Below are 27,668 nucleotides of genomic sequence, written 5' to 3'. Positions count from 1 at the left end.
GAAAGTGGGAGGGGGTGGACTGCCCTCTGACATGACCCTGTCACATGAGAGGTGAGCCAACAAGTACTGAAGGCCTGTTAAACACCTCGACACCAGGTAAGAGACCCATTATATCCACCTCATTTAGTGCGTTGATGACACTGTGCTCTTTATTAGTCTCATGTCTTCCAGCAAGTTTGTTTGGCTCAAACAACACAGCTTTCAGGGGTTTTTCCACCGGTTAAATAAATTCCATCCGAAAGATACCAGAGAGATGTCTCCCTGTGTGTTAATAGATAACTGAAACAAAAACAAACAAAGCAAGTTTTAAAAATAGATTGAGTATATCTTTGATTATGCCGGTTGTAGTTTTGTACAGTGAATGTCAAAAACCTGGTTTTCTAGAAGTTCACCTGAACAATGTCCTGCCAGCAGCCATTCACTGGCTCTAAATGACTGACACCTTTTACAGAGGCTGGCATTCAGCACCAAAAAAACAACTACAGGCACACAGAGCAGGTCTAGAACTAGAAAATATAGACAACATTTAGGCCTTTCTGCCTATTTTTCACTAAAATTATGCAAATATGTTATGATGTAGTTTAAGAATATATGTTTTTCTTGAATAGCATTAATTAAGCTTACTTAAATGGAAACAATTAAGAAGACAAAAGAATAACAGAACACATTGTTAATTTGTTCATATACATAAACAATAGATAATTTATATAATAATAGATAATATGAGGAGTTGTTTCATAGATAATATATGTATAATAGACAATATTAAGACATTGTGTGATCTAACAGGTAAAGCCAAATGGGTTGTGTTTTAGAAGCAGACCAAAGATTGTGGACTATAGACAAAAAAAGTTAATGTTTACAGGTCTAGTAAATGTTAATCTACTACACAGATTCTGACCAGCCTTTTAGATTTCATCAGTACCACACCGCCCTCATGTGTTCATTGCTGAGAACTATTCTGAAAAGAAGTTATGGAAACAGTCTTTTTCTGCACAGTGTTGCTGTACTTTACCTGGTTGAGATTAATAAAGCCAAGTTTCAGATTAATTTGTACTTCACACCATCCTATAGAGCAGAGGTAACAGATTAGCGGACCCACCTGCTGGCAGATCCAGACCCAACCTGATTTAAAACATTTATAAAGTATCTCATGTTGTTGACAGCAGTGTCTAATTTCACTTGTGCCAACTCTCCTGTTTGTATGGTAAAGCCCTCCGGCATCAGAGCAAAGGCCCCATTATGGTCCGGTGTCATGCATGTCTCATGACTGAAGTGAAATTTTTAAGCATATTAACCCTTTATTTTTTTTAACATGTTGTTACAGTTAGCAGCTCTAATTAAAATCTGCTGCATCATTCTATTAAGACATAATAGGAGCACCTTTTATGTGTTTTGGTCTCACACCAAAACGCATGAAACACCAACTAAGAGGAATGTCTTAATAGGTATTCTTTCCAAAAATGTTTTTAAAAAATCTACTGGATTTTGTTTCCATTTTTGAAGACGTTTTGCTTTCCATCCAGGAAGCTTTTTCAATTTAAATTGTTGTGTTTTTTTTTACTTTTTTGGAATGACTATGTCCTGGATGACTGAGAATCTTCACCAGCTCATAAGCTATTGGAGTTTTAAAGAGATAATCTGATTCTACTTTTGAAGGTTTTGAAATAAAGATAAAACAATCTTCTCTAATGTGTCAGTTTCTGAATCAACTGATTTAGGACTGACCTGATGTGACATTACGTCTCAAAAGTGGGTTGAGTGATACATATTTAACATTTGTGCTAAAAAGCCTAAAATTCAAATTAAGATGTATAATTTTGTATTTTCTTTTGAGTTGTGTTTATATTAAGGGTGATCAAAATGAAAAAGTGCATTTATACTCTAAAATCTAGTCTACACTGCATGCTGCCTGTACTGACTTTATGATACGGTGAACAAATGTCCCTGATTTCCTTTCCCCAAAAATGACATAAAAAAAGTTTCTGTTTTCTTTCTTTTTTTTCTTTTTTTTTTTTTAACAGTGTCCTGTCTTGCAATGTCGCAATAAGAATAATTGTCTTGATGCCAAAAAGAGCCCAACAGATTTTACTTTCACAAGAGGAGCAGCAGGGCTATCGCCATAGTGTTCACGCTTGTTTTACGCATATAAATTGCTTTAATATAATTATGAAGGGAGTTTTACAGATTATATGGACACTGCAATTTAAGTAGAATGTGTTTTCTTTTATTTAGTTTTGGTCATTTGAATGTCTTATTACATGGCCACCGTTACCCAGCAGACAATCCACCATGGGTATTTTTTGTAAGTAGGTTTGCTGATTTATTTTTGTGATCTGTGAGACTTTCAGGCTTGTCTTTTAAGGTTGAATATATAAAAGCTTTCAAATAAAATTAAATAAAAAAATATCGGTTATAGAGAAAAAATGGAAAGAAGATCGCATGAATTAGTAAAGATGGGGGGCAGTGGCAGCCTAGTGGCTAGGGCATAAAGCTTGGAATTCTGAGGTGCTGGGTTCAACTCCAACAGACTGCCACTCTGGCTCTCTGAACAAGACCATTAACCCCTGGATGCTGCACAATGGCAGCCCTGTGCTCCCCAAGAGGATGGGTTAAATGCGGAGATAAATTTCTCCAATGTGAGATCAATAAAGTTAAGTTATTAGGTGAGGAAGGAAAGATAATCACTTTGTTTCTTCTGATAGGAGCTTGTTTTAACACATGATAGTTTGACTTTTTTGCTGAATTAAGCCGTTTTTGCTTTTTATCAGCTGAGGAAACAAGAAACTAGTTTGAAAATAATAAAAGAAATATTCAGTTTTATAATAGGATAGGTTTCAAGTTATCTTAAAAAATGACCAACCTCTAAAGGATCTCTGAAACAAAGATCCTACTTTAAACATTAATGGAAATGTTAAATATTAGCTGACCCTAACACTAATGTTTTTTTGGAAAAGTTTTTAGTTTTATAATATCTGTGTTTTAAAATAGAGCTGAAGAAAATAGGAGTAATTAAAAAACTACAGATAGAGAAAGAAAATAGAATGATGAAAAGGTAATTTGGAAAAACAAGAAGACTATTAAAAACATAAAGAGAAAGGGGAAGAGAGCAGAGATATAAAATAAAACACAGGAAGGAAGAACATGGAAAAAAGTGAAAGCATGAATGATTTAGTATTCCTGTAACTTTTTTCCTTATACTCAATCCTAAAAACAGACACATTCCTGCCTCTACATTTGATTCTTCTTGTTAAAATATGAGTATATATTTATAAATTACACATAACTTTAACCCTCCAAGCTTCTTTGTTTCATCATAATCTAAGTGTTTTTGTCTCTGAGCTAAAAACTGTCAGGGTTTGATTGAGGTTTTGAGGAATCAAATGCAGAGGCAATGAGACAGATGAGTTCTTGTAGTTTTAATTGTGTTCTCACAGGCAACAGAGGCAGGAATCCAAAAATCCAACAGAAAAATTCAAAACAAACCAGAACCATGGAGACATCAGGGAAAACATGCATGAGGAGCCAGGAAAAGACAGGGAACCAGCACTGAGGAACTGCACAGGGAAAGTATTTATGGGAGACTGAACAAAGACAGGACTAATGAGCTGATTGGGAGCAGGTGTGAACAGAGGCTTCTAGAAGGAGCTAGGGTAAAGGAGACCGACACGAGAGGGCAATACAGAAAAACATAAGAACTCAAATGTATAAAGAAAACACCAATAAAGCTAGAAAACAGAAAAACATGGATCAACGTGAAACTGAAAACTCACAGAAATCTTCACAGAACAAAGACAGTGACATGAACATAAAAGGATTTAATCTCTGAAGTCTCAGCATTCTATATTATAAGCAGCTGTTGGAAATAGGGAAGCTAACAGTCATGCATGTGGGTTCCTTCAGAGTACTCTCCAAATCAATCCTTACGATTGTGTTGATTGAATCCACCTATATTGACTGAAGAAATGGATGAATAAAAACAAACTTATTCTGTAAAATATGTTTTAAGGTTTGACTAATGGGGGGTAATCAGAATAATATTCATAGATTTAGACAGAGCTGTGTAAACGACCTAAACCAACGCTGGGTGTTACAGGGCAGCATGTTCTAAATTTTGGGGGGTTACTATTTCGTGCGTAATCCACATTTTTTTTTTTTTTAAACACAATTCAATCACTCTCTTTTCAGAGATAATTTAAAGTGAAAACAAAATGTGAACATTTCTTATTGAAAATGGGAGTATTTGATAAGTTATCCAATCTTTGAAATGACTGTTTGGTTGAGATGAAACTGAATGGAAAAAGAATGAATTATGAATTAATAATTTTTTTCAGATCGATAATCTGGTATTAGCTTGGAAGCAAGATGAATGCCACGATATTTGTGAATTCACAAACTCCATAAAAAACATATTTCCAGAAGCCAGTAGATCCATTAGCCTCAATACAGAAATACAGTCATGTGTATGACATCAACTCATCTACCAGAATCTGCAGCAAAACAAATATGGCAGCGCCGGCTTTCGCTCCTCTGTTTCTTTTTGAAAAGGATGCAATTTTCGCGTTTTTGAACTGGAGAGATGTTTGCCCCATTCCTCCTGGTCAGATTTGGTAAGAGTTTGATTTACAAGTTAACTCCGGTAGTTGTGAAACAAATCAAGAATGAGATACAGCACAGCTGCTACTGCCGCTGTAATTTTCTGAAAGCTGAACATGGAGGCATGTCCTTCTTTGTAACTCACAGCAAGAGATGTACTAAATTCCTTTCCCCTGGAGCCTTGCAATAATCTATCAACCAGATAGCAGGAATGATCAACCAACTCATCTAATGAGTTACAGTTTAAAGTGGAAGGAGAAGGATGAACCTTTGTTAAGTTTTCAATTGTACTTTCCCTGATAACATGTTTTCTTATAACATCTGTTTTGGTAATTAGATTAGTGGGAAATACTGTTTCAAAGTAAACAGAAAATATGGTCTGATAGGGAAACATCAGTTACAGAAACCTTGGAAATATTTAGAACAACTGATGACCAAGTCTAAAATCTGTCCTAGATTGGGCAACATGTTGAGTCAAACCAAAACTTTTAAGTACATCACACAGTTATTTTGTACCTCTGTCTTCAGGGTTGTCAACCTTTACATTAAATTATTACAATGATAAAGTAGTCATGTTCAAAACATTACAGATAAAAGTTACTGGAAATCATTAAGAAGGTTTGTTTTGCACTTTGGAGGCCTATAAACATTCAGACACCTGGCTCTAACTGGGCCCTGTACTTGAACAGCCAGATATCCCAAAGATTCAAAGTCACTCAGGATCATTTTTCTACACATCAGTGAATCATTATTCAGAGTAACGAGTCCTCCCTTTTTTTTTAAACAGTCTGTTCTGGTGGAGAAAATCGTAATGTTGAGGTGTGTTCTCCAATAAAACCGGCATCTCATTATTTTCATCAAGCCAAGTCCTCGTTAAAAACATAAAATGAATAGTTTGCTGAGTAATTAAGCCTGATTTAAAATATTTTTCCTGACAGAGATCTTACACCCGTTTTGATTGTGATCAAGCATGAAATGGCCGTTATTACCGGTTATCAGTCGCATAGAATGGCGTCAGACGGCGCCTCCTCTACCTTCTACAAGATTTCTTATGACTGATGATATGCAGCATATCGTTGATAATAACTGCTTCGGCCAACTTAAGTTTTATTTACTATTTACCCACTTTTTAACTTTTATCTGCTTTATTGACAGCCGACCTTCTTTAAAAAGTCTGCATTTTAAAGCTTTACTTTGAGTGATTTCCAAATATTTCAGTCATGTGGATTTAATGTGGCTTTCAGAAACAACTCAGTTAGTAGGATATATTTTTTTTGGAGGGGAGTGAAATGTCGATCAACTTTTTCTAAATGTATTCTGTGTGTAAAAAAGGAATTACTTTAGGGTTAGGATTAGGATTAATTCGATGATAACCTAATGAGCCTACAGGTAGATAGGGGGCATAATCTGAAGCCATCCTATAGGACCGATAACTGCTAATAACGGCCATTTAATGGGATGAAATCATCTGAAGCGGCTGGATCTTATGTTAATTGAGGCCATTTCAAAACCTTGGTTGATATTAACTCTCTATCTGGTTGGATGGTTTACTATTGTTTATCCTTTCAGATCAGCTCTTTTTTCACTGCATTATGACTGAGAAAATCAGCTCTGATAAAGTTACCACTGGAACCCAAAGTATATAACATGAACATGATTTTAAGGTCCTGATTGCCAACATTGCCATCTTTGTTTGCATGTGGAGGAGCTGACAGTGGAGGGGATTTATGGCTTTTAGGTGCTGGCTGGCTGGGAAGAGACGGTGAAAAGGAGGTTTGGGTAGGGTAGGGTGTCTGTGTGTGTGAAGTGGTTGGAGGGGGGGAGGATTTCAGGGGACGGATTCAGCTGTAGTGTTGGGCTGGATACAGTAGATGGTGCAGTGGAGGGCTTGTGGGAGACCCACTTTGAGGGGATTTCTGTTGGGATTTCATGCCTGTTTGTTAGGGTTGTAGGAATGGTTCCTTTGCTCCAAAGGAATGATGGGTGTGACCTATACCCCATTACCCCATGCACCATCTTATTTGTTCATTTAGTTTTTGTTCCAATTCAAAGTAATCATGTTTTAAGCCCTCCTGTCTCAAGGCATGCATCATGTTTATCATCAGGGAGACTCTTTATCTGGTCGTCATTCACATCATGTACTTTGTTCAGTGAACAGAAAATGTTGGAACCCAAAGGTTTTCTACTCAGGTGAAATAGAGCTCTCATGAAAAGGTGTCTATTTTCCAAGAAGCTTTTAAAGTTATCATTAAAGCCAAATGATCTTGCAGAACAGGCTCCTTTGATCCCTTTATTCAGGTAGAAAACTCTGCTGGAGACTCATCTCCTAGTGAAGGTGGCGCAACACTAATGAACACTTTTAGGGGTCCGCGACCCCTAGGGGGTCCACAGAGGTACTGCATGGGGGTCGGGGAAGTTTTGGCTGATAAGACTTTTTTTTTTTTTTTTTTATTCTCTCCTTGCAATTTTTTTCCACTAATTGAAATGTCTTTAAAAACACATTAACATGAACTCAACACACTGTAGTAAACAGATAAATGGAGGCAGAAGATGTCTTTCAGTCATCAATGCACACATTCAGCGACACACAGGAGCTCTTTCAAGCTGGACACCGTTTCATTCACAACACCCATCAACCAGGAATCAGAAATACTTTCATTACATGATTCCATCTGTAATAGAGTGACTATAGGACCAGTTTAATATAACACAATTTCATACAATATATATAATTAGGGGGTCCTCGCTCCATCTTGCCATCAGTTAGTGGGTCCTTGGCCTCGAAAACATTGAAGCCCCCTGCTTTAAAATATAAACCCCTTTATTGTCACACAAAGGGAATAATTCGCTCTAATTTCACTTGCGCCACTTCTCCTGTTAATATGGTAAAGCGTTCCAGAACAGTCCTGATCTGGAGGTGATTGTGAGAGGATGATCGTCCCTCGTTACCCCCTGTATAATACACAACGCATGACCAGACTGTAAGTCGGCTTGATTGAAAAATTCCAGCACGATTGGAGAATCGGCCCGAAAAGGGCAAAATCCCATTATTCCATTATTATCTCAGTGGGTCCTTCCTTATATTCTGTTTTGGGAGGAAATTGCTTTTTGCAGCTGTTAATGTTTAGAGTAGAAGACATGTTTTGCCAGTTTTGTCCTCTAAATAAGACATTGACTCCGTCAGGCTTCTTTTCAGATCTTGGGTGGGTTGTTTATTTTTTTGGCTTTGCTCCAAGCATGTCCCAGCCAGGACAACCGGTGAGGTTATTGTCATTAGAAGCAGCACCTTGTTTCTTTTTAATTTATTTTCTTAACTTGCAGTTGTTTGCTATTGCAGCAGTTTCTCTTGTCTTTTTTACATGTGTTTGTAACTTGTTTGCACCTTGCTGCTCTCTAATTCCTCTGATGGCAACATTTCTTCTTTACTTCTTTATTTGTTTCTTCTTTATCATGTTTTTTAATCTTCATTTTCTTTTATTCTGCTTTTATTTTTCTTCTATTTTATTGTTTAATTCATGTAAAGCACTTTCAAACGTCCTTGTAATGAACTTGCATTGGTTTGCATATATTTGCATTACATTTGCACCCTCAGCAGAAATAATACTTTCTTATCAATGTCACTTTAAAGTCTCTACAATAGTTTCTTTAGCACAAAAAATAAATGTTAAAAAAATTAAATGTAAAAAAATAAGCTGTGCTGCAGGGCTTTTTTTCTACTTCTTTCCATCTTGGTAATTGACCACAACTTAATGTTTATTGCCTCTCTGCTTACCAATAAAGATTGGTTGCTGTGTCTGTTGTTGTTTGTTGGTTGGATTCGTTGACAAGCTGTTAAAAATTTGGAAGAGTGATCCTTAAAAAGACAGTAACTGCAATAACTGAAGCTTTTCCGTATTCTAATGACAGCAGCCTGTCTACACAGTTTTGGACACCTCTTGACCTAACTATGGCTGAAGGCCCCATAAGCACATTTCTCACTCATGTAAACACAATAAAAGCTGGGGCCACCCTCAGGTCGGATCTACTCCCAGTGGTTTTCATAGCTTCTCTATGAAAGTTTATTCTAACCAAGTCAAAAGCCACACATCAGTCTTAGCTGTCTGCTGTGCTGCTCACATATCGAGAAGTTAAAGGTCATGAAAATGTTACTGATTGATTTAACTACATTCACTGGTTAAACAGGGGATTTGGTTTAGACAGCAATGTTGCAACTTCATTGCTTCATGGATTCTGTGTCAGTCAACAACTGAGAGCTTTGGTTTATGAAATACTCCTCATTTGTGGTAAGTTTGGTTGGGTTTAATTTATCTTTTTGTTTAAATGTTACAATCATAAATATGCAGGTTTTACTTATTTACATAAACTTTGATGTTTGCAAATAAAAAAAAATGTCTGTAAATCAAAATATCTCTTTGATCGTGTTATAAAGAAATAAAAAGGGGCTGATGAAACATTCAGCATGTTTTTTTTTGCAAGGAAAATCTGTTTAAGATATTTTATTTTTTCCTCTTTACCCAAAGCAATTTGGTTAGTCATGATTTAGGTAACCAATAAAAAGTAAAAGCTGTTCGGCATTAAAACAATGATCAACAACAGATGACATGATTTAAATTCTGTTAATGGGTGGCAAGTAATAGGTCAAAATGAAACATTTTGTTTTCAACACTGATGTTGGTCAAATTATGAGGGCAAAATGAATTGATCACAGTACAAAACAGCATCCCCCTTTGGATCTGTGGTTAGCATCCATTAAAATGCTGAATGATGGTGAACTGGTATGAGTAACTATGCCTTCTGATGGCTGGTGAGAGAAAAAGGGTTTGATGCATCCAATCTACTAGCAAGTGGTTCTGACAGAGCAGTTTATGATGGTGCATCACACATTTCTCCCCATGGAGCTGAAAAACCAAGGTGGAAAAAAATCCTAAAAGACCGCAAAAATCAACTGAGCATTCAGTCATGTTCTTGTGGGGGTTTTTTTCCACAAGAGTCACATGAGAACTATGTTTGTGGAATAGCTTTATTATACATTTTTTTCTATGTTTAAGAAATATATAGTTCACATATATAAACAAATACCTTTTCATTTACATTTTCTGTATCAGGTGAATATTTTAGAAAGGATTTATGTTGTCTTAATTTGCTTTGCATACTTTTTTCATAGAATCTACTTAAATTTGGTATTTAAAGATATATGAATGTGTACCGTTACCTATAGATTTTTGGTATTAAAAATGTTTTCCTATAAAATTGCATGAAATTTCCAAAAATGCATATTATTTCATGCAGTTTGCTAAAAGTTTAAATAGAAACACATGAGTCACGTTTGATAGTGACAAAATTATAAGCTTTTTGTTCCGTTTGTACAATATGGAAAAATTTGCTATGATACAAAATCGTAATCAAATAGACTTAACTTCTGCTAAACTGATTTTCAAGAAAACATCAACAAAAATAGCAAGGAATAAAAATTCTAGTATTTAAACAGGTAACACCCGGCCCCAAATCCAACTTTGATCCATGTTTTTCTTAGTTTTCTAGTTTTATTGATTTCATTCCTTTTTTGTGGTGTTTTCTGATTATATTTGAGTTCTTAGGTATTTCTTGTTTGTAGTGATGTTAACTCTCCCTGGAACTTTGGCAGGCATTTTAACAGCCTCAGTATTCAGTCAAGATGTTTGTAGGAGAGTTGCTATCAGTTGGATAAAGTTTGGATAGATTCTAAAAATAGATAGTTGGAAAAACAACCAATCTAGTTGGTTAAAACTAGCTTGGTTAGATTAAACAATTAATGATCAAAATCAGAGCAAGTTACTGGTTTCAAATGTAAAGAGTTTTATGTAGTATTGCTTTAAAAAAAGATGTGTAATCTTGTAAATCAGCTGTAAGAGATGAACTTCCACTCTTGAGGTTGATAGTTGAAGACTAAAGTTGTAATAGAACTTTTCTTTTTTTTTTTTCTTTTTTTTTTTTGACTCCCAAAGCTAGATTGGGTTGGTTTGACCAAAAGATTGGTTGAGCACATAACTTCCAACCCTATTAAAACCAAAAGATCTGGAAAAACTATTATGCTTTAATAAAATGACTAACAGCTTTTATTTTGGTAACAGCTTTTATTTTGGTGATGCCCAATTTGCACAAGAACTTTCACTGTCTGCTTGAGCTTATTTCACTAAAATGGCAGAAAAACTGTGATTTTTCTCTTCTAAGACCTTTTACACATAAAAAAACTTACAAAACATTTTATTATACTGACCAATCATTTACAATTGCAAAAAATCAGATTATATTACTAACTGTAGTTCTGCACTCCACCAGTAGGTGCTGACATGTTCACATGAGGCTTCATGGACTGTGGGGATTGTTGAAGCAATTTGGCTTAAACGGTTCAAATGCCTCATGAGGCTTCATCTCACCATCAGTTCTTGTTTGCCCTCTGTTGCCCTCTTGTCTTGATCTCCTTTTCCTGAGCTCCTTCTAGGCTCCTCTGTTCACACCTGCTCCCAATCTGCTGATTAGCCTGGTCTTTGTTTCTCTCTCCCATATATGCACCTCCTACTCAGTCACTGTTTCTGGTTTGTTGTCATTTCTTTGCCCCCTTCTTGTGAGTATTCCGGGTTCTCAGTTTTTGTAGATTTATGTTTTTGGATTTTTGCTTCTCTTACCCTTTTTATTATTAAATCTTCAAGAAACCACTTCCGCTTCGGTGTCTGCATTCGGGTCCTGTCAAACCTCAACCCCACCGAGACAAAACTGAGCAATTTATAATATGACAGAATGCTAGAGAAGAAATAGTACTTTTAGCCGAGACCCTGAAGTCTCCCACAATAGTGGAATAAATGGTCTTCTGTTAAATTATGAACCCCTTGATGCCTGAATTTATATTTATGTGTATAAAATAATTTGCCTTTTTGCCTTTAAGTAGAGTTGAGATTGTTACTTTGACGAATGCACACAAAAAAAGAATATTTTGGTGTGTAGTAAATGTGCAACAACAGACTGTTTTTTTCATTTGTGGTTTATTTATTGTTTTTATATTTTGCTTTATTTGTTTTAATTAATTTATTTTATTATATTCCTTTAAACTTCTATGCTATGTCTAATACAATTTTAACTTTAACTAATATGAACAGCAAATTGTGGTGGCAGCGATTGTTTTAAAGGGCTTTATAAATAAACTTAAGTTGAGTTGAGATGAGCAATTATTATTTTACATATCGCAAATTTGTAATAAAAACAATAAAACAGTTATAACAGCCAATACACTGACATCTATATCCTACCATGTTGCTTTTTATAAAGGTGACTGAAAACAAAAATTTGTCAAAATAACTAGGTTAAATTAAATAATCCTTGAAAGCTTTTTGTACATAACACTGTTTATGACGAGATGCACAGTTGCCTAATGTAGCAAATACGCTACAAACCTAAACTGTGAAATAACTCAAAAACCTCAGAATAAATGGTGCAGAAATACTCAATAAGCAGTGAATATTTTATCCCAACACAACTCATCATATGTACAAATATAGTTTCTCATCTCCTGAATGGTTTCCTCTTTTTCAATTCCAGAGTTTTGCTTTTGGTCAGCAGAAAATACGTCCATCAGGCACCAGTTTTACTAAAAACGTGTTTTCAAAAGGTCTCCAAATTCTCACATGTTCTCTACAATAGGGGTCAAGGGGTTAAAAAGCCTTTAAAATATTCTACAGTATAAAACTACTAAAGTTTCCAATAATTTCACAGTCAGCCATCACTTTTTGTAGACTAGAGCATTTTCTTTTAAATTTGTCATCAGATTTGGTTGTGGTTCAAGTACATTTGTAAAACCATCTAGCTACCATGTTGTCTATCTGGCCTTTAATTAAACGTGCCTCAGGAAATACTTCATATAAGGTGAGTTTTTTTTCCCTTGCAGGACGGAGATCAGTGTGCAGGGATGGCTATGGTTTGCCTCACAGACTTTGAGGAGTATGCAAAGCAGCATCTTTCAAAAGCTACCTGGGATTATTATGCAGCCGGAGCGGACGAATGCTGCACCAGAGATGACAATCTGCTGGCTTTTAAAAGGTACGCACATTGTGTATGCTTGGCAGAAGGCTTTGGGTTTATTTTACCATATTTAACAAAAAAATGGTATGAGAGTAGGAAGATGTCTCCAACACAATATTTCCTACTTAACAGAAAATAAACCGAATAGCTAAAACCTATTTAGCATGTTATCAAAAAATAAAAAATAAAAAATCAAATATTACAATGAAGGTATAATCCCAGCTGAATTATTGTTGACAGGTTTAGTCTCTTTTTGTACCTGTTTAGGGTGACACATTTTTTTAGACTTTGTGCTGTTTAAGCAGTGCTTATTAATTATTAAACCATGGCTACATGTTAGTCAGACCAAATTCAGGTTTTAATTCAGTTTATTTATATAGCACCAATTCACATGTCATCTCAAGGTCATTTATTGAGACAATACATTTAAAAAGGGTTGGAAAAAAACCTGTTGATCGCATCCTGTCATTGACTTGCAAAATATGCTCCTCCTGGATGAGTTTGATTTTGTCACTGACTCCTCAGCAATCCTTCACACCAAGCATGCTTGTAGTGATAGTGGAGAGGAAAACTCCCTTTTAACAGAAAGAAACCTCCAGCAGAAATACGTGAGCAGCCATATTTTGAGGCCGACTTGGGTTCAAGGAGACGGAAGCAGACAGAGAAAAATAAGCAGAGATACAAAAGGCATAAAGTATGAGCTTCAGGAAACACACAGCAGATGCAGCCAAGCTTTTACTGTCAGAGGATAAAGGGGGGCACATACAGTTAGTCACAGTAAAAGAAACAGGACTACACTGGAAACAGACCACACTTCAACATCTATATGTCAATGGCAGCAGCACAGCTGATATTTCAATCCAGGATGGAGGCAAAGCCGAATAGGCAACAGACCAGATGAAGCTACTATGATTAAAAAAATCAGGGAGAGCAGAACTTGACAAATACTGCAGAGTATTAAACAGAAAATAGCTCAGGATAATCAAACTATTTTGGATGAGGTATAAGAAAGATAGAGCTACAATAGGGCTAGGACAGAGAGACTTGTTTTGGAAGATGCTTCTCCTAATGTCAGGGTCAGGAGTCAAAGTTATGTGGAGGTGACAAAGAACTGAGCATAAAATAGAGCTCTGAAATCACCCGCGTAGATACATTCAAACTCACACTAAGTCCTGCTTATTGCATTTGCAGTAAAAATGGAAGAAGGGACTGTGGATACAAACGGCCAGCAAATGGGCTTATAGGCCTAATTGGGGAAGAAAAAAACTTCAGCAAAGCTTGACAAGGGGGGACTCTTTGTGGGCCCCATACAGACCTAGAGACTCAATGGGAAGAGGAATGGCTGAGATCCTCTAGTAACAGTCTGTCTCTAATCAATCTACAGCTTTAACAACCAGTCAGGAATTTCTGAAGTGCTTTGAGGGTTTCTATTTAGAGATCTTAAAGCCTTGATACGATTATTAATATAAAAGCTTTAGTAAAAAAGAAATTGTTGGATTGGTTTTTGTACCGTATGACACATATAAGCTATATTTTATCAGTCATATTTTCACTTTGAAAATTTCTATACGAGTTATCAAATAATCTTTAAAATGTTGGCCTTCAGAAGGAATCAATTTATTTTTATATCTGTCCTAGGATTCGCTTGAGGCCTCGCATCCTGCGAGACGTGTCAGTGACGGATACACGCACCACCGTGCAGGGGAGAGAAATAAGCTTTCCTGTCGGCATTGCACCCACAGCCTTTCACTGCCTGGCCTGGCATGAAGGAGAGATGGCTACAGCTCGTGGTGAGGCATACTTTTGTGTAGGGTGTGTGTGTACCTACAATGTACATACAAATTGTTTTACCTGCAATGGGAAAGATGTATTTTGTAAAATATCCTACATGCGGGGAATTATAGGTACGTATGGGGACATTCAACTGGTCCCCACATGGTAAAACTCTGTTCTTTAGGGTTAGGACTAGGTTTAGGACTTAGGTGTAAATTCAGTTTAGGTTGGGGTTAGTTATGTTGGTAATAGTAAGGGTTAAGAAAAGGGTCTGGGTTAGGCCATATAAAATTAATGTGTGGGTGGGTGGGTGTGTGTGTGTGTGTGATAATGAGTGAAAATGTAAAGCCTTTCACTCATTAACTTGCTTTATACTTTTATACTTTGATGTGATATTTTGTGGAAACCTAACTCAGCTAATCACGGTAACATTAACCTCCTCTATAAAGTGCCACCTGCTGAGAGTAAAATAGTTAATTGCTTCATTATCTAGAATAAAAGCAGCCTTAAAGTACACTGTTAATGTGTAGTATTTACAACATAGAACGATCGTCTGGATAGAAAACATAAAAACTCAGACTGTCAATTCTCCACATTATTGCGTTTGTATTGATTTATTTTGATTGAAATAAAAAAGAACCCAGTGAAGGCATATCTTGCCTTTCGTACTGGATTATGTCTCAGTGTTCCTTCTGCCCCCGGAAGAACTGACATTCATATAATGATTCTCTTTCTGTGCCTGTTTAAATCTTATGAAAATAGGGGAATTCAGTTTGATCAAAATGCTGTTTTTTAAGATTCATATTGCAAATTCCAATAAAAGAGCTTAAAAAGTTTTTGAATTATTTTTTTTTCAACCCAAGCTTTACTTATACACCATGTACCAATTGTGTAATGCATTTGTAAAACTTGTAAAACACTTTGAAAAATTTTGCTTGCAAAAAAAGTTTTAATTTTGACAAAGCAAACACTAGAGGGAAGTATTGCAAGCTTAAATTAATTTAGTGTATTGTGAGTTGAATTCTTTGTGACTTATAATTAGCAGCTTCACAAACTAATATCGCTAAATTCCTATTGATCAAAAGTAATAAACAAATCCTTGAAGACTGTTTTGCAACTATCAGTTTAGAGTCTTGCATGTGCCCGTTCCCTGTCATCTTGACTATGCTCATTAATAGTACCAAGTGTGCAAATTGACCCAAATTGTAATTATTTATCTAATATGCCTTACAAGAGTATTTACAACCACAATCCACAATAGTTGAAATGTGGAAGGAATGGTTGTCCAAGGTTCTAACAAATAAACATAGAAAATAATGTATTTTTAAAAATAAACTTGAGACAATGTAGTAAAAAAAAGAAGAATTGAACACATGCAAAATTAGGTAAAATTTATTAAATATATAATTATATTTTTTGTCAAATTTAAGGTTATGTTTGAAAAGGGGTATGAAGGGCTGACGTATTTAATTATAGATCTTCACCTTCCTGTTTTCCATAACATCAACTAACTTCTCAATTCCTGTTTAACACCAGTCCATACTTCCCCTAAAGTTCATTAAGTGACTAAATGAATTTGTTTATATATATTTATATATAAGAATACGGATTCACAAGAGCCTCCCACACATATTTATTTATACAGTTTTCACCCACAGCCCACACGACCACAACTATTGCAAAAATAAGTATTCACCCATCTAGGGTGACTAAGAGTGCCCATTGGTGTTCACCACCCTTCTTCCATCTCATTTGTTTTTTTTTAAAACAGTTTGAGCCTTTTCCTAAAGAGTCTCATGCTTGGACATTGCTTTAATTCAACAATGAGTTTCTTCTATACTTTCACACTATTTATTGAAATGCATTCTTTTTATTTTTTTATTTTTTTTGGAAATAGGAGTTTAATTTTTTATTTTACCTGCAAAAAGTACGGCACAGCAAACCTACTTCTAAAAATAAATATTTTTCCAATTGTTACCCAAGCAAATTTAATTAATTAAATGAAACTAATTATTGCTCTCTTCTGATCTTCATCAACTCCTTTCATTTCTGCATTTTCATCAATGTAAACAGTTCAAACTGAAAAGGTTCAATGTTATTGATTGTTGTTTTAGCCGGACGGAGCTTATGCTACAGGACCTTGCATTGGTCATTTACCCAGAATGCATTGCAGCATAAACAGCATGGCAGTGTCATGACAAAATTTTTTTATATATTAAAACTAAACAACTAACAGTATTTTGATTGTATTGTTTTTAAATAAGAAATAAATATTTCTTACATGATATCAGTTGTCATGGCTAATTGTGAATCCCTTTAATGGGTTCCAGAGTCAGGAGGATAAATAGAATACAACTTCCTGCTACTTTTCTCAAGTTTTGATTTATAAAACCAAAAAGGCAAACCTATGTTGCAACCATTTTGCTTAAAGCACACAATAATCTACCACTTAGCAAAGAACTGTGAATGTAAAAATTAAATCTTTCCTCCTTTGATGGAAGACCCATCAATTTTAATCACAATAATGATTTCACACTACAGCCACGGAGGCTCTCAACACCTGCTATATCGCCAGCACCTATTCCACCTGCTCAGCGGAGGAGATCGTTGCAGCGGCGCCGAACGGCTACCGCTGGTTCCAGCTATATGTGTACAGAGACAGAAAGCTTTCCGAGCAGCTTGTGCACCGTGTGGAGGCACTGGGCTACAAGGCCCTGGTCCTCACAGTCGACGTCCCCTACACTGGGAAGCGGCGCAATGACATCCGCAACCACTTCAGGCTACCACCCCACCTCAAGGTCAAGAACTTTGAGGGGGTGTTTCAGGTAAGGGTAGATTTACAATACAGAGAAAAACAGATAAAAAGAGAAGGTGCAAAACTGACTACAGTGCATCTGCCTGAGAATGCAGAAGTCTATAAATAAGATCTACTTTTTTATTTCCCCACAAAAAAAAAAAAATAGAAAACTAAAATAACATTTATTGCTGTCCACTAGTGATAATTTGGGCAAGCATTTAGAGGAAGTGAATTTTTTTTTTATGAAGTAGCATTTTTAGTATTTTTACATCCATCTGATTAGTGTGATGGTTAAACCTGTCCTCATGCTTAAAACTCTAATTTTAAAAGCCACAAGTGAACATTTATAGCGCAATTATTGCTTCTCTTCCACTATGAGCAGGAGACAGGAGGTCCAGAGGAGTACGGGATACCGGCCAACACCCTGGACCCCTCCATCAGCTGGAAGGATATCACCTGGCTGCGGTCTATCACCCGCCTCCCCATCATCATCAAGGGCATCTTGACCAAGGAGGACGCCGAGCTGGCTGTGGACCACTGCGTCCAGGGTATAATTGTGTCCAACCATGGGGGGAGACAGCTGGACGGCGGCCCAGCATCGGTAGACACTGAACACGTTTCTCATCTCTCAACTTTATAAAGCAGATTTATCACAGAATGATTAAATATTATTGTAGGATAATTAGAATTAGTACGGCTGTACTAATAAATTTACTGCATGAAGTTACTTAAAAGGAAGAGCAGTCAGTTGAAGCAAAATAACCCACAAAAAACTTACGGCCTTCTAATTTCCCTTTGTTGATGTTAATTAGAAATGTCCTAAAACATGGAGACATAACTTTTCCTTGATGCCATTCCAAATCTAATAATCATTGTCTGACTAAGTTTTACAATTGCATTGAAATGTATCCACGCTGTTTATATGAGCGTAAGTAATCTCTGTGAGAAATCTGCTATGTCAGAATATTCTGTCATAGCATCCTGAGGCACATGTGGCTCTTTGGTCTCTTTAATGCAGCTCTAACAAAAGTGTGTGAGAAATTATTTTATTTATTAAAGCAATAAGAAATATTTATATTACAATATTGATATGCTACATCTTTGCTATTCTTGTAACGACAGTGGAGATGAAAAACTTTGCTTTTAACAGAAACTTCCAGTAGAACCAGGCTCAGCATGAGCGGCCGTCTGCCGAGGCTGACTGGGGTTCAAGGAGACAGAAGCAGACATAGAAAAAGATGCAGAGATACAAAAAGCAATTGTCAATAACCTCCACTGGCGGCCCCATACAGGAAAAACACAGCCAGGCAGATGAGCTCAGAGCCAGCTGCCATGTCAGAATCAGAAGAATCAGAAGAATCAGAATCAGATATATTGCCAAGTAGGTTTGCACTAAGACGGAAGTTGACTAGGTGTCTATGGTGCAGACAAATTATATATATATTTATATATATATATATATATATATATATATATATATATATATATATATATATATATATATATATATATATATATATATATATATATATATATATATATATATATACAGAATACACATTCTATAGTTATATGCAATATAAAACATACTATATGCAGCTATATACTATATACACAGTTGGCTATGCGTTAATGTAATGCAGGTGGTCAGGAGATGCTACGTTGGTGTATCTTCTAGGTCTTGAATGAGGGAGGGAACAAAGCAGTGTCAGCATCACGGGGGTCTTTGGACCTTGTTGATAAGGCTGGTAACAGATGGGAAGAAACTGTTTTTTTGGTGGTGATGGACCGCAGCCTCCTGCTACAGGGAAGTGAATGAAATAGTTTGTGGCTGGGATGTGAGGGATCAGCCACAATCTTCCCTGCATGCCTCAGAGTCCTGGAGGCGTACAGATCCTGGAGAGGTGGAAGATTGCAGCCAGTCACCTTTTCTGCATAAAGGATGACATGCTGCAGTCTGTCCTTGTCCTTGGTGGTGGCACCAGACTACCAGATGGTGATGGAGGAAGCGAGGATGGACTCAATGATGGAGGAGTACTAGAAGTGCACCATTGTTTTCCTTGGCAGGTTGAATTTTCAGCTGTCGCAGGAACTACACCCTCTGCTGGGCTTTCTTGGTGGGAGCTGATGTTCAGCTCGCACTTTGGGTCCTGTGAGATGTTAGTTCCCAGGAAGCGGAAAGACTACACTGGTAAATGTCACAAAGGGTCACAGAGAGTGATAGGGAGAGCTGGGGCTGAGTTCCTCCTGAAGTCCACAACCATCTCCACTGTTTTAGAGTGTTGTAGGCGGACTCGTCACCTGCAGCGATAAGTCCGATCATATTGGTGTCATCCACTAACTTCAGAAGCTTGACAGACTGATGGCTGGTGGTGTAGCTGTTGTTGTACAGGGAGAAGACCAGAGGAGATAGAACAAAGCACTGGAGGGAACCAGTGCTGATGAGCTGTGAGTCGGAGACATATTTTCCTAGCCTTTTCCCATTTTCACGTGCTGCTTCCTGCCAGACAGGAAGTCTGTAATCCTCCTGGAGGTGGAGTCAGACACATTCAGCTGGGAGAGATTCTCCTGAAGCAGAGCTGGGATGAATGTATTGAAAGCAGAGCTGACATCCACCAAAAGGATCCTGGTGTAGGTACCTGCGGAATCCAGGTGTTGGAGGATATAGTGAAGGGCTAAGTTGACAGCATCGTCTGCAGACCTGTTGGCTCTGTAGGCAAACTGTAGGGGGTACAGGAGGGGTCAGCGATTTCTTTCAGATGTGAAAGCACAAGCAATCAAAGAACTTCATAACCGCAGGGGTCTGGGTGATGGGTACTAAAGTCATTAAGTCCTGTGGACCATGGCTTCTCGGGAAAAGGGTTAAAAGTGGAGGATTTCAAGCAGGTTGGCATGTGACATGTCGCCAGTGAGATGTTAAAAATGTCTGTGAACACCGGAGAAAGCTAACCAGCACAGTGCTTCAAGGTGGATGGAGAGACATAACCTGGTCGACAACATCTCATCTCAGGTAGGTATTGTAAGAGGTGCCCAGGCCCCAGCTCAGGTCATGCAGTTGTCATGCCGGGTGGTTGCAGGACTGCCCCTTTGTCTGTCAAAATAGCAGCAGAAGTCATGCAGGTCATTACTAAGCATTGGTTGTTCATGGAGTGGAGGGGGTTAGGCCTGTAATGTGCAATCCGTCTAAGCCCTTTCCAGACAGACGCAGAGTTGCTGGCTGCAAAGTGGTTTTGCAGCTTCTCAGAATACAGTCGTTCAGCCTCTTTCACAGTCTTGCAGAACTTGTATTTTGCATCTTTAAATCTGCATTTGTCCCCAGTCTTGAAGGCCTCTTCCTCACCTTCCAGAGAAAAGACAACCATATTTAGAGGGGTGCCAATGATCTTATTTTTTATTGAATAAATCTTATTTATAAAGAATCCATTAAAATCATTACTGCTACTGTAAGTGCATGCTGGATGGACGTTTCAACTAAGCTATGGCTCTGGGTGAGTTTGGCAACTGTTTTAAAAAGATATCTAGGTTTATTTTTATTCTCTACTAACGAGGATAATTATGCATCTTTCGCTTAATGAAGGGTCATTTTATACAACAGTAAACTATTTTTCCAAACTAGGATTCCTGTAGGCATGTAGAGCGCCATTTCCTCTCCAATTTTCCCAGCATTTTGCTTTCTATTTTTTAAGTTTTTCTTTTTTTTCTTTTTGTTTTTATTTAAAGTTTTTTTCTCTTATTTTTCTTAAAAATTGAACATAGTTATTGTACAATTGATGGTTTTTAAGAATATACAAGCTATCCTCATTTTCCCAATAAGGACACTGGAGCTTAAGGTGAAAAGAACCGTGTCAGTCTGAAATAAGCTTCTAAGAAACAACAGATTGGTGAGTGAACCTTTAGATAATATTGGGCTCTATTTTTCCCCTCTGTTGCAAACAGATTGATGCGCTGCCAGAGATCGTGGACACGGTGGCCGGCAGAGTTGAGGTTTACGTAGATGGAGGAATCAGGACAGGAAGTGATGTCCTCAAGGCGATTGCCTTGGGAGCCAAATGCGTGTTCATTGGCCGTCCAGCAGTGTGGGGCCTTGCATACAAGGTACAACTAATGTTCTTTTGGGGTTCCTTTTGATTTCTGATTGTAAATATCACTAAAAGTGTGATCTATTTATGCTTTTAAAGCCCAAAACAGAGACCAGGGCCTGCCTAGGACTATGTCCTTGGCAGGATAGCCTCTGTGTTTTGGTTTCTAATTGAACTGTAAGGTCAAGTTTATGCCCCAGTGAGGCAAGAAACTATATCAGTACTGACTGTTGTTGGATTGATGGACTAATTATATATTTTGTTATTTATCAGGGGGAGGAAGGAGTGAGGGAAGTTCTTCAGATCCTGAATGAAGAGTTCTGTCTTTCCATGGCTTTATCAGGTCAGTCTGATAGACATAGTCAGCTGAGTAAAACTGAAACCTATAAAGGAACACTGATCGTTTTATTCATAGAATCCTTTCTTTTTAACCATAACCTACATGATACAGGTTGCAGAAATGTTGCTGAAATCAACAGGAACCTGGTTCAGCTTTCCAAACTTTGACATCCCAGCAAACGGCGACCTCCACGATGGTACCAATTTAAAAGGATTCTGGCCTGAATTAAACTTAGCGTGAGCTGTAATAATGAAAACATTAAGGCAGGCTTACTTCAGGAACTATTTCTTCCACAGAATCACAGTATTTTCAAGCTACTTGCATATTACTAACATATATTTTGTCTGAATTCTGACTTGTAAATATCCCTCTGTAACAGACTGTTGTGAGAAAGTGGGATGTGTGTGAAAAATTCAGGGACTGGTTAAAGAAAGTGTTTTTTTTGCTTTGGTAAAGGAAAGGATGTGGGTATAAAAAAAAACAAACACATTTCTTTTTGTAAAATATGCACAGGCACGTTTCCTTTCAATTCGAATCAAATTCAATTTGGTTCAGTTGTACAATGTTGGTTAAAATGCTGACAGTGGTTCTGGTTGAATGAATAAATACCTGCTGTGATGAAAATGTTTTACTGCTCTGTTATTTCCTTTTTCTGTTGCTTTAATGCATGTACATTTCTATGCAAAAGGCTAAAATATTTATATCCAACCCAAATTATATCTGTTTAATGGAAAAGGCCGGTCACATCCAGAATGCAAACTTCTGAAAGTACTTTAAAAGTATAAAATTATTACTGTACATACTTTTCGATAAATGATAAGTGTTTTAAATTAAGAGTAACTTTATTTGAATGTGCTTTACTGGAGAAGTCCGTATTTGTCAAAGAACACTACTGCCATGGGAAAGGTGAAATAAGTAGGCTTGTCCCGATCTGATCCACGTATCGGATCGTGACGCCGATATTGGCAAAAAAATGCGTATCGGCAAAGCATGTAAAATGCCGATCCAGACTGCAGATCCAGTTTTAAAAAAAAAAATCCGGTCCGTATTTTCCAGTTTCGCCGATTGAAATGATCCATTCCACTATTTTGCGCCAGTGTTCCCCTGTTTTGCATTTTTATTAAAACTTACAGTAATACTTGCACCTTTAACTGTTTATGGTTTTACTGTTCACTGTGCAATTTCAGATTGCTATTCATAATTTTGTCCAGTTTGTGTTTATCTCTTAATAAACAGGTAAGTTTGTTGTTACCAATCATTGTGTTTTATTCAATCTCACCTAATTCAGCTGGCTAGATTTTATCAAGAGTACTAAAACCCTTTTCAACATGAGTCTTACAACTAAGGCTAAATACTTTAACTTAAACTTAAATACATGCTCGGATAGGCTGGTATCGGCCAGTATCGGTATCGGATTGGAAGTCCAAAAACAATATCGGTATCGGATCGGAAGTGCAAAAACCTGGATCGGGACATCTCTAGAAATAAGTAATAATTTTTTTTCACTTTTACCCGAAGTATTACAAAATCCAACTCCCTTGCTCGTGGGCATTGTCAGTTTAACTATAGCTCTGGTGGATTTCAATGGTGAAGTCCTCTGGAAATCTTGTATTTGATTGCAGATGTGTCTAGTAGTGCCCATTGATTTTGCTTGTAAAGAGGGGAGAGCGGCGCTAAGCTTACCACACCATGACGTCACTGCCAAAAGATGTCAGGAGAGGGGGGTTACTATATTTGGGCAAAAATGGTTGCTTTTTTTTACTGATTAACGCTAAATTCAATAAATCACCCCAAACGTATTAGTTTCAGGTATAGATTATGACCCTTTGGTTATCCTCCCTGACCCTCCTTTAAGTCATCAAATAACTTCTGGCATAATGTTGATGTCTTCTATAAGTGTAGCAGGATTTACTCTGCTTTGTGAAATCCACTGCAGAGGTTCAGTATTAGTGTGGTTTTTTCAAAATATAGATCTGATGTTTGTTAACGATGATCTGGTTTGAGTCAGGGGGGGAAAAACTTTGACATCAAAAAGTGCAACAGTGGCTCAGTGAGAAGGTTATTTTATAATCACTAAGCAGGAAGTTTGATTTTAGCTTCACATGTGGGTGTCCCCCTTGGCAAGACACTGAACTCTGAGCTGCCTACTTTTATTAGTGTATGATTGTGTGAATGTTTAAGAGAGCAGTTGAGTGAATTGGTGCTTTGACTCATCAGTAGTGCTATTATTATTAGTAAGGCAAGGCAAGTTTATTTGTATAGCATGATTTCATGCATTGACGATTGAAAGTGCTTTACATGAATTAGATCAGGCATCTCCAAACTCGGTCCTCAAGGCCCCCTGTCCTGCAGGTTTTAGAGGTTTCTCTGCTTCAGCACAGCTGGTTATAATGGCTCTGTTCGAAAACCTAGGACGTGTCCTCCAAGGATGCGGTCTACCTAGGTCTATCCTTCGAAGTCCTTGAAAATAAGGAGACCGGAAGAGTTTAGGCTGTGAATTCGACCAGGTCTACCGTTCGGCGGGTTTTACCGCCGTATGCTCTGTTGCTTAGCAACCGTAAACGTTGACACACAAAGCAGGAAAAGAATGAATACAGAAGAGGATACATCGGACCCGTCCTTCAAATCGGGCAAAAAGAAGGACGCATTTTAAGGCCGCATAACGAGGACTCTTGGAATCCGACCACACCTCGGCGCCGCGCTATGACGTAATCGGCCTTCGAATCCGGTCTTCTAAGGATGCGTCCTAGGTTTTCGAACAGAGCAAATGATTGCAGTAGACCAAAAGCCTGTTAATCAGCTTTCAATTAAAATCAGCTGTGCTGGAGCAAGGAAACCTCTAAAACCTGCAGGACAGGGGGCCTTGAGGACCGAGTTTGGGATGCCTGAATTAGATAATAAAACACAAGAAAAATAAAAGCAGAATAAAAGGAAATAAAGATAAAAAATGTGTGTGAATTTGCAAGAACTTGGTAATATAATATGTACCACCATACATGTGTCAAGATCTGATTTATTTCGATTAACAAAGAAGATATACTGCAATATTTTTTATAACAATAAATCCCTGGAAAACCTAACAAGCTTTTGCTGTTGCTTTGCGGCTCCTGGGGCAGAGCGGAGCAGTTATATACTAGGCTCTTTGGTCGAGCACTGCCACCTAGTGGCTGGAGGAGTTACACAAAAGTAAAGCTGCATTCACACCAAACTCGTTTTGGGCGTCAAAAACACTTAAACGCTGACATTTTGACACTGATCAAGTTGCTCTGAAGCCTCAACGCTCTGGATGCTTGGCACACTGGTTGTTTATCTGCTCTGTTCTGTAGCGACAAGCTACAGAGCAGCTTGGAAAATGATGAATTGGAAAAATAGCTTTGACACATTTTCAAGTGAGAAAGTCCACATTAAAACATAATCTGTGCAGTCAGTTAATCTGGATTATAATCCCATTCAAGTATCCAGTTCTTGTTCGGAGCGCTAGATCTCCAGCATACTGCTGGCCAGCAGTGCTGGAAATCCCTGCTGAGAGCTCTGCTGTGGCCAGCTCGTGAGGGATTTCCCGCTACTGTTCATGCTGGAAGTGAATATAGAGCTTTTAAGGTTTGTGTTAGAAACTGCAAGTACCAGAATATACAATTGAATATCTTTCATTGGTAGGTTCCAAAATTGTTTGTTAATTTAGATATTCAAAAGTTGTTTCACCATAGTTTATAAAACATGTTTAGTGCAATAATAATGATCAGAGCTTGCTCTCTTTTCTTTGTATCTTACATAACTTCCGGCTTTTTTTTAAACCTTTGGAGCCTAACCCCTTGATATTTATTTATTTTTCATATGCAGAAAGCGCAATAACAGCTCACATGTGGTGTCTATCTTCCTCAGAAAACTCTTGGATCAGCTTTTCTAATTGGCTGACTCTATGGCGTCCACCTGCAAAAGTTAAATTTTCTGAATGCTCGGACACTCTGACGCCATAATGCTCAGATGCAAGAACACCCTGATGCACCGCTCCCAACGCTCGGACCTCTCCCTTAAACTTAAGATGTAAATCAGACACTTTAATGCCCAAAACATGTTTGGTATGAAAAAGGAAATTGATATTTGCCTATTTATATTTTTTTTTACATTTAAGATCCATTCGGCTGTATTTTGAGGTAACAAATACACTCACCGGCCACTTAACACTTAATTTCTGAGCAGCCAATCACATGGCGGCAACTCAGTGCATTTAGGCATGTAGACATGGTCAAGACAATCTCCTGCAGTTCAAACCGAGCATCAGTATGGGGAAGAAAGGTGAGTTGAGTGACTTTGAACGTGGCATGATTGTTGGTGCCAGAAGGGCTGGTCTGAGTATTTCAGAAACTGCTGATCTACTGGGATTTTCACGCACAACCATCTCTAGGGTTTACAGAGAATGGTCCAAAAAAGAAAAAACATCCAGTGAGCGGCAGTTCTGTGGGCGGAAAGGCCTTGTTGATGCCAGAGGTCAGAGGAGAATGGCCAGACTGGTTCGAGCTGATAGAAGGGCAACAGTGACTCAAATAACCACCCGTTACAACCAAGGTGGGCAGAAGAGCATCTCTGAACGCACAGTACGTCGAACTTTGAGGCAGATTGGCTACAACAGCAGAAGACCACACCGGGTGCCACTCCTTTCAGCTAAGAACAGGAAACTGAGGCTACAATTTGCACAAGCTCATCGAAATTGGACAATAGAAGATTGGAAAAAAGTTGCCTAGTCTGATGAGTCTCGATTTCTGCTGCGACATTTGGATGGTAGGGTCAGAATTTGGCGTCTACAACATGAAAGCATGGATCCATCCTGCCTTGTATCAACGGTTCAGGCTGGTGGTGGTGGTGTCATGGTGTGGGGAATATTTTCTTGGCACTCTTTGGGCCCCTTGGTACCAATTGAGCATCGTTGCAACGCCACAGCCTACCTGAGTATTGTTGCTGACCATGTCCATCCCTTTATGACCACAATGTACCCAACTTCTGATGGCTACTTTCAGCAGGATAATGCGCCATGTCATAAAGCTGGAATCATCTCAGACTGGTTTCTTGAACATGACAATGAGTTCACTGTACTCAAATGGCCTCCACAGTAACCAATCCAATAGAGCATCTTTGGGATGTGGTGGAACGGGAGATTTGCATCATGGATGTGCAGCCGACAAATCTGCGGCAACTGTGTGATGCCATCATGTCAATATGGACCAAGCTCCCTGAGGAATGCTTCCAGCACCTTGTTGAATCTATGCCACGAAGAATTGAGGCAGTTCTGAAGGCAAAAGGGGGTCCAACCCGTTACTAGCATGGGGTACCTAATAAAGTGGCCGGTGAGTGTATATTATCCAAAGAAATATTCCAATATTTGACAGATTCTATTTTTTTTTTCCATACACTCCTATTAATTAGGTCCTTCTGCTTTATTTAACATCAAAACTGGTTTTGTATCTAAAGGGACACTTTTTTGGCCTAAGAATCACATTAATCTGAGTTACCGGTTTATTTGGTGGCTGTTCTAAATTTTATTTTATTTTTTTACTTTGGGGTCATGGAACAAAATAATGGATCAAAAAACATTTATTGTTTGAAATATAAAGTGAACCAGAGAGCTTTTGTAGCCATGGAAACCAAAGACAATGCAGATAAAAACTTACCTCTATATGACTGAAGCTGAAAGTGCAACAGCCTAATTTTGAAATCCTTGTAAATAACAACCTATAAAAATAAAAATTAAATTTATCCAAGTAACCTGCAGTATCAGTTGCACTTTCTATTCTGGTGCATATCAACATTTATTTACCATACATTTTTCAGGTCAGTATTCAGCATATTGATGCACCATGTAACTTGGAAGAGTCTCCATCCCTGAAACAGTCATAGGACGGCAGTCTGAGCTCCCTTTGAACTTCAGATCTAACCAAGCTAAACGTTGCTGTCCAACAACAAAACAGAATACACTTACCTGATCAGACAAATATTTGGTTCTCTGAACAGCTATTACTATAAAGATGCTTTGCTA

At 37.7% G+C, this 27,668-nt stretch overlaps 1 protein-coding gene across 2 annotated transcripts; it reads left to right on the top strand.

The window, feature by feature from the left end:
* On the top strand, positions 1-22,264 carry hao2 (hydroxyacid oxidase 2 (long chain)). Of its 2 annotated transcripts, none has more exons than XM_038272369.1 (8): positions 1-96; positions 12,515-12,666; positions 14,287-14,438; positions 16,963-17,246; positions 17,601-17,819; positions 21,155-21,313; positions 21,571-21,640; positions 21,749-22,264. In XM_038272369.1, exons 2-8 carry the CDS (start codon positions 12,536-12,538, stop codon positions 21,802-21,804), a joined length of 1,071 nt encoding a protein of 356 aa, XP_038128297.1. In that variant the 5' UTR covers positions 1-96; positions 12,515-12,535; the 3' UTR covers positions 21,805-22,264. The 2 variants fall into 2 exon arrangements, with proteins under 2 accessions (XP_038128297.1, XP_038128296.1); XM_038272368.1 differs by lacking the exon at positions 1-96 and adding an exon at positions 8,727-8,879.
* The last annotated feature ends 5,404 nt before the right edge of the window (positions 22,265-27,668 follow it).

Source organism: Cyprinodon tularosa, unplaced genomic scaffold, assembly GCF_016077235.1.
Source record: "Cyprinodon tularosa strain WSP-4 unplaced genomic scaffold, ASM1607723v1 ctg826, whole genome shotgun sequence".
Taxonomy (NCBI): Eukaryota; Metazoa; Chordata; class Actinopteri; order Cyprinodontiformes; family Cyprinodontidae; genus Cyprinodon; species Cyprinodon tularosa.
Note: the sequence above shows the minus strand (reverse complement) of the source record. Positions and strands in the feature narration are given on the sequence as shown.

Bases quoted from the DNA above. Each gene is read 5' to 3' on its own strand.
- hao2 (XM_038272368.1), top strand. From the start codon at position 8,859: ATGAAATACTCCTCATTTGTG. The intron at 8,880-12,514 runs GTAAGTTTGGTT...TTTCCCTTGCAG, and splicing joins TGAAATACTCCTCATTTGTG to GACGGAGATCAGTGTGCAGG. The intron at 21,641-21,748 runs GTCAGTCTGATA...TACATGATACAG, and splicing joins TCTTTCCATGGCTTTATCAG to GTTGCAGAAATGTTGCTGAA.